The sequence below is a fragment of the Centruroides vittatus genome, unplaced genomic scaffold (assembly GCF_030686945.1).
Source record: "Centruroides vittatus isolate TY-2023 unplaced genomic scaffold, ASM3068694v2 contig_453, whole genome shotgun sequence".
Taxonomy (NCBI): Eukaryota; Metazoa; Arthropoda; class Arachnida; order Scorpiones; family Buthidae; genus Centruroides; species Centruroides vittatus.
Window position 1 is genome coordinate 355,520 of NW_027122249.1, and position 12,076 is coordinate 367,595.

Here is a 12,076-nt window from a genome sequence, read left to right on the forward strand (position 1 = left end):
TCTTCACAAAGAAACAAAAGATGTCAAATGAGGAAGAACCTTCTTCATCACAAACATAACTTCTTTACTCAAACTGTTTTTTTATTTTCATGAATGTTTTATGAATAAATTTTGATATTAGCAATAAATAAGTTTATAATTAATGTAATAAAAAAGTATTTGACAATAAATGTTACAAAATAAAACAAAAAAAAGAAAAAACTGATAAATTTTCCTATTCTCTGTTCTGTTTCATGTATCCCCCTTTATTTACATGTTAAGATGACCCCGTTTAACACTGTTTCGTTTAGCGCTCTGTCATCTAGGAATGCATCCCCCGCGTTAAGCAGGGTCTTACTGTACATAGGAATTAAAACTGCAGCTGAGCAAGCTTTATCATTGATCTAACTTGAGCTCAATAATTTAGTGACATGTGACTAAGGAAATTTTTTATTTTCAAATAAATTTTAATTTTTGCTTATGGTAAATGTTATATCTATACTCTAATTATTCTTAATTTAACTCTTTCATGTAAATTTATAAAATTTATAAATTAGAATGATTATTTTATAGACTATAATTGAATAATTTCAATGTAAATTTAAACAAACTGTCACTGTTTTACATACAGCATAAAATATATCTGTGATGTTTGTTGGAAGGGAAGATAAAGTATAGAAGCAACTAAAGATTTTGTTTAGTGGATATTTTTTTAAAATTTTGGTATCATTCTGGCCTACAGGAATGATTATAACTTGTTTATGAACAAAGTAACATTCTTCTGAATTCTTTAAATTTAAACAAATGATGATATAATGCATATAATTTAATTTAATATCATGTTTTATCTTGCACAATAAAATATCATTTTAATATTTATTGTTTGTTTTAGTAAAAAATTATTGTTCAATACTGAAATGGATTTTAAAATGAGGTGTATTTTTGAATTTTTTTTGATACAGATCTACAAAATACTGTGTTTAATTAGCAGGTCACAAAAACTTTGTGGAGTTGTGATCCACACAGGTCACCAGTCAGACAATTGATTTGAGTTAAGCAAAAACAGGTTGGCTGTTCTAACAATCCTTTTCCAAAATTAATCTTAGATTTAATTGGCGAATTTCTCTTATGTAAAGTAAAAATAAACTGCAAATAGGATGAAAAGAGAAATCAACTAATTTATATATGATGATAATCTTTTTACTAAACATTGAAGATTCAAAATGGTGTATATTAATGAAATTTAAGTATTATTTGTTGTTACATATTTTTATTATACATTTAAATATAATAATAAATAAATTTTTCCATCTACAGTATAAACAGTTACTACTTTATTTGAACCCAAAAATTAGAAGGAATAGCAGTAAACAATGAGGTTGGGAGGAGTTTGGAAGATTAGTTCTCAGAGTAGTGAAGAAAATGGACAAGAGAGTCCAAGATACAAGATAAATAGAAAAAGGAAAATAATAGTAAGTTCTACTGATTGCATTGAGAAATGAGATGAAAGATTTCAAATCTCCATTGAAAATGTCATGAAAGTATGAGAGATACAATGAGCAATTATTTATTGTGACATCGTCACAATGCCAGGCTGCAATTTTTAAAATTTATTTAATTAAAATATATGCTCTCCACCTCAAATTAGTAGTGTCTTGTCCCTGTACATCATACTTTTCCTGTTGGCAGCAGTGTCATGCTGTCATCTATCTAACTCCTTACAAGAGAATTTTTTAATCCAAATAACGTGACTTCCAGTTTGCATTGGAAGTTCATATACAGTTAATCAGAGCCTCCTGTCCCTAAGATTTCCATATCTGGTCTCGGATTTCATCTATCTAATGCTGTTCTCGAGATTAAGGGAAGACAGTGGGAATTTATAAGTACAATTTTTCGAATTGCAGCCCAATGATGTTTTGGTAGCTTAAAGAAAGGAAGAAAGTGAAAGACAAAGCATGGTGCCATTTGAAGAAGCTGCTAGAAAAAGTACTATGCCAGGGTCACAAGATGAAATTTAAGCATGAGATTAAATAAATAAATAAATGAATGATATAGCAAGGAAGACGTCCGTGGAATATTTTAGGTTTCTAGTGACAGAGCCGCTCAGGCTAATGATTTTATCTCTTCAGCTAATCCTGCCATCTGATCATCTTCCGAGTGGCCAATAGATTTATATTATTTGTGGTTGGAGTATCAACAAGATCTTTACCCCATATTAATTATTCGTCAAGCTCTCACGGAATAGGCAATGGTGAGAGATCACACATGGATAATTCTTAAAGATTCTGTCCAAATACGGGTATGTTATGGATGTATTCACAACCAAGAATTATAGATTTTCATTTTATGCGTTTGTAAACATGAGCATTTGATAAAGCACGTATATCGATAGCCCATTTCATGTTTGGGATGACTCAGAAATCCACGATGAGTGAGAGAAATTATTCCCCATTCTTCTCCAAAAAGAATTAACAGAATTATGTATAGTATAGCAGTGAATGCTGTTAAGATATGCTATTACCCGTTTACCTGATAAACTATGTTTGAAATATATAAGAAACTGTTCATCGAAATATGCTGCTTTTGTTTTTACTACTAATGGTGATCACATTTGTAGGCTTATTTGTATCTACATCTAACGCAATCTATACACTGACTCTGCAATAAATTCATGAAAAAATATTAAGCCCATCATACTTTTTTTTCTCTATATCGAAAATGAAACAGTAAAAGATTGGAAGGACACTCCTTAAAAATTCGGATTTTTAAACCTATAAATTATTTTATTTTTTCGGATACCTAAAAACAAACTGTAGTAAACAATGATGGATATAATGAAAACACAAATATTTTTAAATACGAAAAACAAGATGGACGATATTCGGACTCTATACTCTTTATTTGCTAACAAATTTTCCCTGCACAATATGGCGAAACACCGAGACGTAACCTTGGTTGGCTTTAAGGTGTTCACAAAGATGTTTTCACCGCTGCCTTTCCAGTTATTTATAGCTCCGTGGAACCATCTCCGCGAAAAACTCCCAGGGATTATCGATCCAGGGTCCCTCAGAGCGATAGGCTGCCACTCTAATCGCTTGGCCATTCAGCCTTCAGCAAGAATTACTTTAGTAAAGAAAAATTGGAACATCTAAAAATAGTAATTTTTAATATTGATTCTCAATTATAGGAATCGAAGTTGAAATTCCTTATGTCGTCAAAAAAAGAGATGTTAGTGTGATTTTTATAATAAAATTTAAATATTGACTATTTTATTACTCTGAATCAGTGTCTTTTTTAATTATTCTTTACTTCACAACTGGGTGCATAGGTGGACATTCTTTATTCAGGATTATCTTACACACCGATACGCGTTTCGGGCATAGGTCTCTTCCGTTATTAAATATATTCAAATTTAAAATTATATAATTATATATATATATATATATATATATATATATATATTATATAATTTTAAACTCTACTGAATTAATTTGTTTACAGTGGCCTTGAATGGTTTAAATCGCACTTTGGTTCGAATAAACTTTAATAGCTCAATGTACTGTACGATCAAAAACATTCACGATAGAAAAAAATAAAAATTGATGTAAATCAGTTTCTCAAAGTGGGCGATGAGTAAATCTAGGGAGCACTAGAGGCAGGATACTGAACGGTGACTAAAGGTAAAAGTTGGGGTCACTGACAGCCGTTCCCTTTCTTCTGTTAAACAGATAAGAGGAAACATTGCGTTTAATGGTTTCCAGATGTTGAGAACAATGTACGGTAAGGGCACAAAGTGTGAGATTCACGAAAAAGTTTTCCTAAGAATATTTCCAATCCTTTCTCACACAAGAGAAAATAGGTTAGGGGGCATTGGGTATAACTTTATGGAACAAAGGGGGTGGTGGATCAAAAAAGTTTGGGAATCACTGATGTAACTAATATTAAACAAATTCATATTATCATCATCATTATAGATATTTTATTAATTCGAATTATCGTCTTTCTTACAAGAGATTGGAACTGTGTTTTAAAAATTTCAGATTTAATTAATATCGATAACGAAGGCAGTCGAGCTTGGGCTTTACCGTAAATTAATTATTTTCTAATAATAGATTAACTACGAAAATATACTAAATTATATCAAAGCTTTAGGGGAAATTTTTAATCTGTTTTCTATTCATTTGTCTCTTGTGATCTTTTTAAAATCAGTTCTCTTAATAATAATAGGAAAATGATTTCAAAGTAGAAACAGAACTAATATTATTTCACAACGCTAATAAATTTTTATTTCGAGAATTTCTGAAGTATCTTTAACCATAACAGTAAAAGTGCTCAGCAAGTAAACAACTATAATACAACACCTTAATTTTGCTGAGAATTAGATATTTTAATCACAAACGCTTTCAACCTGATTAACAGGCCATCTTCAGGTCTAAAAAACGATAATGGAACAGAAACGTTCCATGTATAGAATATAAATATTTAAATCAAAATTTTTAGAACAAAAATTTAAAAAATATACAATAGAGACGGAATAAAATATAAAATTAAAATATACAAGAGAATAAATAAAAATAAACTAAAAAATATAATATACATAATAAATCTTCCCATAACTGATTCTAGCATGAGTTTTCAGTGAATTTTTTAATCATGTATTTCCACGCCGACGACAGGCTCTCAGCATCTCTCGCATTCAAACACCCTTCCCGTAGCCTACTCCTATATATTTCAATCTTCTCCGCTGTCATTGATAAAGTGGGGGAAGATACTGGTTTTATAATCGTTGCCTCGTCCCATTTTACTATCGAACCTTGGACTTGCGACATTTGTGACAAAACCGTGGTATTGGATCCTTTTTTTACGTTATACCGATGTTCTTTTAGCCTTACCCCTAAGCTCCTGTTGGTGACGCCGATGTAGTCTTTCTTAACATCTAGTTGGATGTTTTCATAAGGAACTTTATAGACCCCTGGTTTCTCTTCTGTCTTTATTCTATCCTTATCATTTCTCAATATCTTATATAAATTTGGGGCTCTTTTTAAAATCATTCTTGCTTGTTTCTTATTAGCCACTTCTTTCATAATACTGCTCAAATTACTGTTATACGTAAACTTCAAGCGTCTATTGTGATCCGTATTTAATCCTTGTTTCTCATCGTTCTTTTCATATTTTTTGAGTAATCCTACTATGGTGCTTTTCTTGTAGCCTAGGGCCTGAGCTACTTGCAATATTCTTTCAATTTCTTTATTTCTGTCACCGATTCTATCACAATACAAATAGGCTCTTCTTATCAAAGTTTGAAACGCAGCCATTTTATATCGATATGGATCCATGGACTGTGCTGGTATATATAGCGGGGTGTGAGTAGGTTTAACATATACGCTTGTGGACAAATGATCTCCCATGAACTTTATATTAATGTCTAAGAAGTGTACACTCACGGAACTTTTTTGCTCTAACTTTAATCTAAGACCATCCTTGTTATTATTGATTTTATTCAAAAATTCATGTATCCTGCCACTGTTTCTCCATAATATAAAAACGTCATCCACATATCTGATGAAATGTATGATATCTTCCTTAAAATTTTGTAGAGCTTCTCTTTCCAACCTTCTAACTACCAACTCGCAAAGAATTCCAGAGAGGGGACTTCCCATCGGAACCCCTCTTTTCTGCCTGTAAATTCGACCACAAAATGTAAAACAAGATTGATAACATACCAGGCTAGCGAGTTCTTCTAGGTCTTGGGTGTAACTAAGCAACTGAGGGTTGTTGTTGTACATGAAATCCAATAATGCCTTCACACATGACTCAATCCTTACTGAAGGATACATACTTTCATAATCTAAAATGGTCGCAACTTCGTCCTCCATTAACGAAATATTTTGCATTTCTTTCACTACGACAAGAGGATCTTTTGCCACCAGTCTATCGTCTTCTATCTGTCCAATAATAATCTAAAATGGTCGCAACTTCGTCCTCCATTAACGAAATATTTTGCATTTCTTTCACTACGACAAGAGGATCTTTTGCCACCAGTCTATCGTCTTCTATCTGTCCAATAATAATCTAAAATGGTCGCAACTTCGTCCTCCATTAACGAAATATTTTGCATTTCTTTCACTACGACAAGAGGATCTTTTGCCACCAGTCTATCGTCTTCTATCTGTGAGGATAAATATTCATGTAGCCTTTTCTCTAAGATAAAGGTGGGCCCCCTACATTTCTCTACTACCGGTCTTAATTCATTTCCAGTTTTGTGCGTCTTAGCAAACGCAAACAATCTTGGAGCTCCTGAATTTGGGTTGTGACATTTCTTCAGAAAAGGCAAAACGGCCGCGAGACTTGAGCGTTCCATCTTTTTGACCCTTCTGTCCAGAGATCCAATCATTTTGTCGTCAACCACTTCACACTCAGTCTTCCTGATGTAAGTATGTAATTCCCTGTTATATGTATGCCTCTTCATGACAACCAAATGTTTAGTTTTGTCCGCTTTGGTCAACACTATATCATTCGTTCTTAACCACTCCTTCGTAAGCCATATGTCTCTATTGCTAATATTAGTTGCTTTTTTCTTTGGGCGGTTACTGATGACAGTCTTCCATCTAAAGAATTCTTTATCTAAAGGATCCATGCCAACAATCCCTCTCTCCATCTCCTGTATGGAGGTTTCCCAACTATTCCCCACATCTGGGACTGATAGAAGACGATAGACAGTGGCAAAAGATTATTGGACAGATAGAAGACGATAGACTGGTGGCAAAAGATCCTCTTGTCGTAGTGAAAGAAATGCAAAATATTTCGTTAATGGAGGACGAAGTTGCGACCATTTTAGATTATTATTGGACAGATAGAAGACGATAGACTGGTGGCAAAAGATCCTCTTGTCGTAGTGAAAGAAATGCAAAATATTTCGTTAATGGAGGACGAAGTTGCGACCATTTTAGATTATTATTGGACAGATAGAAGACGATAGACTGGTGGCAAAAGATCCTCTTGTCGTAGTGAAAGAAATGCAAAATATTTCGTTAATGGAGGACGAAGTTGCGACCATTTTAGATTATGAAAGTATGTATCCTTCAGTAAGGATTGAGTCATGTGTGAAGGCATTATTGGATTTCATGTACAACAACAACCCTCAGTTGCTTAGTTACACCCAAGACCTAGAAGAACTCGCTAGCCTGGTATGTTATCAATCTTGTTTTACATTTTGTGGTCGAATTTACAGGCAGAAAAGAGGGGTTCCGATGGGAAGTCCCCTCTCTGGAATTCTTTGCGAGTTGGTAGTTAGAAGGTTGGAAAGAGAAGCTCTACAAAATTTTAAGGAAGATATCATACATTTCATCAGATATGTGGATGACGTTTTTATATTATGGAGAAACAGTGGCAGGATACATGAATTTTTGAATAAAATCAATAATAACAAGGATGGTCTTAGATTAAAGTTAGAGCAAAAAAGTTCCGTGAGTGTACACTTCTTAGACATTAATATAAAGTTCATGGGAGATCATTTGTCCACAAGCGTATATGTTAAACCTACTCACACCCCGCTATATATACCAGCACAGTCCATGGATCCATATCGATATAAAATGGCTGCGTTTCAAACTTTGATAAGAAGAGCCTATTTGTATTGTGATAGAATCGGTGACAGAAATAAAGAAATTGAAAGAATATTGCAAGTAGCTCAGGCCCTAGGCTACAAGAAAAGCACCATAGTAGGATTACTCAAAAAATATGAAAAGAACAATGAGAAACAAGGATTAAATACGGATCACAATAGACGCTTGAAGTTTACGTATAACAGTAATTTGAGCAGTATTATGAAAGAAGTGGCTAATAAGAAACAAGCAAGAATGATTTTAAAAAGAGCCCCAAATTTATATAAGATATTGAGAAATGATAAGGATAGAATAAAGACAGAAGAGAAACCAGGGGTCTATAAAGTTCCTTATGAAAACATCCAACTAGATGTTAAGAAAGACTACATCGGCGTCACCAACAGGAGCTTAGGGGTAAGGCTAAAAGAACATCGGTATAACGTAAAAAAAGGATCCAATACCACGGTTTTGTCACAAATGTCGCAAGTCCAAGGTTCGATAGTAAAATGGGACGAGGCAACGATTATAAAACCAGTATCTTCCCCCACTTTATCAATGACAGCGGAGAAGATTGAAATATATAGGAGTAGGCTACGGGAAGGGTGTTTGAATGCGAGAGATGCTGAGAGCCTGTCGTCGGCGTGGAAATACATGATTAAAAAATTCACTGAAAACTCATGCTAGAATCAGTTATGGGAAGATTTATTATGTATATTATATTTTTTAGTTTATTTTTATTTATTCTCTTGTATATTTTAATTTTATATTTTATTCCGTCTCTATTGTATATTTTTTAAATTTTTGTTCTAAAAATTTTGATTTAAATATTTATATTCTATACATGGAACGTTTCTGTTCCATTATCGTTTTTTAGACCTGAAGATGGCCTGTTAATCAGGTTGAAAGCGTTTGTGATTAAAATATCTAATTCTCAGCAAAATTAAGGTGTTGTATTATAGTATCTTTAACCTTTTTCTTCCTAAGCTTCCTCAGTTTCAAATAATAATTCTGGTTTGGTTTGTAGCGCGGTGTAACATATACAGATGAGTCATATGCCGCAGATTCGAGTTCTGGTCGGAAATTATTTCACGTGAGCCTGACCGAATCCGTGATTGGTTTTAAAAAGCCACCTTCGTGCTGAAAGGAGAAAGTTTGAAACGAAAATATATAGGGTATATTTCAGTCGTCATGCAATTTTTTTTTTCATTTTTGGCTTTGGGCAGTAAGAGGGCCTTTTTCCATACGATATTATCGTGGATTCGGTCAAGCCCACAACGGGGAGGCCGGTGATGAGTTACGGAGGCCGACATATCTTGGACAGACCGCCCACGAAAAATTCCTGGGATTACTTGTCAGAATTCAATTCTGGATTCCCCAGACTGGTAGACTGGCGCCTTAAGCTGCGCAGCCGTTTTTTTTTTTTTTTTTTTTGTAACTAAATTTAACCGAACGGAAACTTCAGTTTTAGTATCCAAAACTAAATACTATAATTGTCTCAGTGCCCGAAATAATTTTTAAAATATATTTTATTTAGTTTGATTTTGATGAAATTCGACAAATTAAGGATTACAATAAACGAAAATGTACAGTACATTCGTTTACTGTCCGTCTTATGGGAACTAATAGGGATTTTTTGGGACTGTAGGGCCAGACCACAATGGGGACAGCCGAGTGGTGAGGACTGAACACGGAACCACTCAGGAAAAATTTCTAGGGTTTTTCTTCAGCCCGGATTCTAACCCGGGTTCTCCAGACCGTTAGACCTTCACCGCCTGGCCATCCGGGCGGCGACGAAAATGTATTTAATGGACAGGTAGACTGAGGCAGCTAAGGCGCATACTTGTCTTGTGGGAGTTCGGAGCAGATTTGTGGCAGTTTTCGTGGATGGTTCTCAAGGAGATGAGACTTGGCATATCCGAGATTGAGTCCCATCCTTCGCCATCTAGCTATTCTGTTAAGGATAAAATTACTAACTGTTCAGAGTTTTCCATTTATGTTTTATGTTTTAAAAATTGTTCGGAAATGTTTAGAAAATGAACTTTTTTCTGTTTTTTAATTGGCTATTTTTCCTCTTGAGAAGTTGGTATCATTAGCTGTAATCTGAATTATTTCTATTCCCATTATTTTTCGGTTGTTTCCTATTTTCTCTTCCGTCCTGAGGACACTAAATAGACCTGTTTTAATCGTACTCTTCGCCTATAGGCCCACAATGGAAGCCTCAGGGTAATGACACGGGGTTCGACATACCGTCCATAAAAAAATTCCTGGGTTTTCGCTTCAGGAACGTGGCTTTCCTGGATCCCCAAAGCGGTAGGCTGACAACCCATTAAATCGAGAGTCACGGCAGTGACTCCCCGCCAAGTAAAGTCACTGACTGACTATATATACACAGGAATCAGAGTTGCCGATTTTCAGGGGTCGATTTCTCCGCTCCCTAAACACCTGAAGTAATTCCAATATTTCGTTCGAAAGAAAATTGTTTTCTTAGGTAGTGTGCAAAATTTCAAGATTTTCTATAAAGCGTTTGCCGAAATATAAGCAATCAAAAAGTGAAATATCGCCAAAAAGACCGCATTTTGTTATTTTTCCTCTTCTTCATCCGACACTGCAGACGCTCGTAGAGAAAAAACTACTGGGTCTCAACGAGAAAGGCTTAAGTTTAAATTTTATCAGTGAGGTACTGGCGAAACTTTAAAGTCGATAGATCAAAGTTCACCGGGGTTTCCCCATAGAGCTAATTCAATTTTACAGCTTAATTTTATGCTTATAAGGATAAAATTGAATGGAAACAAATGCATTTTATTTAAAATATTACTCAGAATAACAAAAGCTAAAATATATGCCAATTAAAAGTTCTTATAAGGATTCGCGTGTTATGTCGGTCTCTGCTTCTCAACTTCCGATTGGCTCTGCACACTGGGTTATTCAGATTTTAGTGTTAGATAGCGTCTCCATATACAATTTACGATATTTAGCGAATAGAACAGCTAGACAAGCAAGCCAAAGTATAGCCTCTTTCATTTGAAATGGACTATGTCATTAGTTTGCTTATCCAGTTGTATTAAAGTCTCTACTTGCAATGAGTGGGGACTGCCGAGGGGGAGAATGCCTGCCTGAAAGTCATTTATGGGAAACTGGCCGCTATTTTAGATGTTACAAACGCTATTTTAGATGTTACAAACAATTTTTTCTTCGAAAAATTGCCTTCAAAATTCAGGTGCGTCTTATAGTCCGTAAACGGTATTTTTTTCGTGTAATTGGAATTATATTATGCGCAAATATAGTCCTAATTATCACATATAGTTCAAGAAATACTCTAAAATTCTGGTTCTTTCAAAGAACGTCTTTCACGAGTAGTTCGAATCATTTTCATTGCTCGTTTCTCATTCACGCTGATCGACCTCATTGCTAATGTGACTAATCCGTAATGAGCAAAATTCAGGTCAACTGTACTAAAATGAAACGAAGCTAAAAAGTTTTTCAACTGAAAAATTTGCAATATATTGTATCAGGACATTTATAAACTAAAATATAATGCATATATGAGAATCTTAACATGTAATTACAGAAATAATATTATTTCTGTAAAGTTCAAAAATTCTTTTAAAAATTCCATACTACTACTATACGTTTTTATTTTGAATGAACATATAGTAAATTGTTTTAATCTTTACGCATTAAAAAATTTATGACTGTTATTTGTATTTTAAATATCTCATAAAATAAGAGCCCATAAATCGTTACTCACTGAATATTTTTTTTTTTTTTTTTTTTTTTTTTACAAAAATTATTTTGTAATAAAAGTTGTACAAGTTTTCCAGAAATAACAGTCTACAAAATGGTACATTTTAAAATCTGGAACTGAAAATAGTGGAATTAGTGCATTAATACTTGTTATAGAAAATTAAGAAATTATATATTTAAATTTACTTTTTTAATATTTAATTCTTTCAAATGTAAAGGCACTAAGAGGTATTTTTTCCGTGCTTATTAAGCTCATAATGGAGTAGATGGAGAAGAACAAAGCCGCCATAGCAGATCAACCCATTCATAGAATTTCTGTGCCAATTCAGAATTGAACGTGGGTTCCCACGAGAGTTACAACTAGTATTTATTGACTTGACCATCCGACTGACAATTTAAATTTAATCTATTATGGAACTTTTTACTTATTCCCCCAGTAATGACAGAGCTAAGTTATATCAGAAAAGGAGGATTTTCGGAGGAGATAAACGTAAAAGTGCCAAGTTTATTTCACCAGTCGAATTTGATTCTTTTGTGTGTATTTAAAAAATTCAAAACAATTTTTTTCGCCATATTTTAAAGAATATAAATTCAATTTAAAACATCGTTAATTAGTGTTTTATTTACTTACCACGCACCTACATTGAAGACCAGGAAATTAACCGGAACATATAGCCTAAGATAACCTGTTTAAATGATAATTCATCCATATTTTCTTTCAAATCTACCTATCATAATTATTTATAAGT

General features: G+C 33.6%; 2 protein-coding genes across 2 annotated transcripts; one reads left to right on the forward strand and one right to left on the reverse strand.

The window, feature by feature from the left end:
* Positions 1-4,601: 4,601 nt before the first annotated feature.
* On the reverse strand, positions 4,602-5,855 carry LOC136977321 (uncharacterized). Its single transcript, XM_067272790.1, has one exon. It carries the CDS (start codon positions 5,853-5,855, stop codon positions 4,602-4,604), a length of 1,254 nt encoding a protein of 417 aa, XP_067128891.1.
* A 1,158-nt stretch (positions 5,856-7,013) lies between these two features.
* On the forward strand, positions 7,014-8,267 carry LOC136977322 (uncharacterized). Its single transcript, XM_067272791.1, has one exon. It carries the CDS (start codon positions 7,014-7,016, stop codon positions 8,265-8,267), a length of 1,254 nt encoding a protein of 417 aa, XP_067128892.1.
* Positions 8,268-12,076: the final 3,809 nt, after the last annotated feature.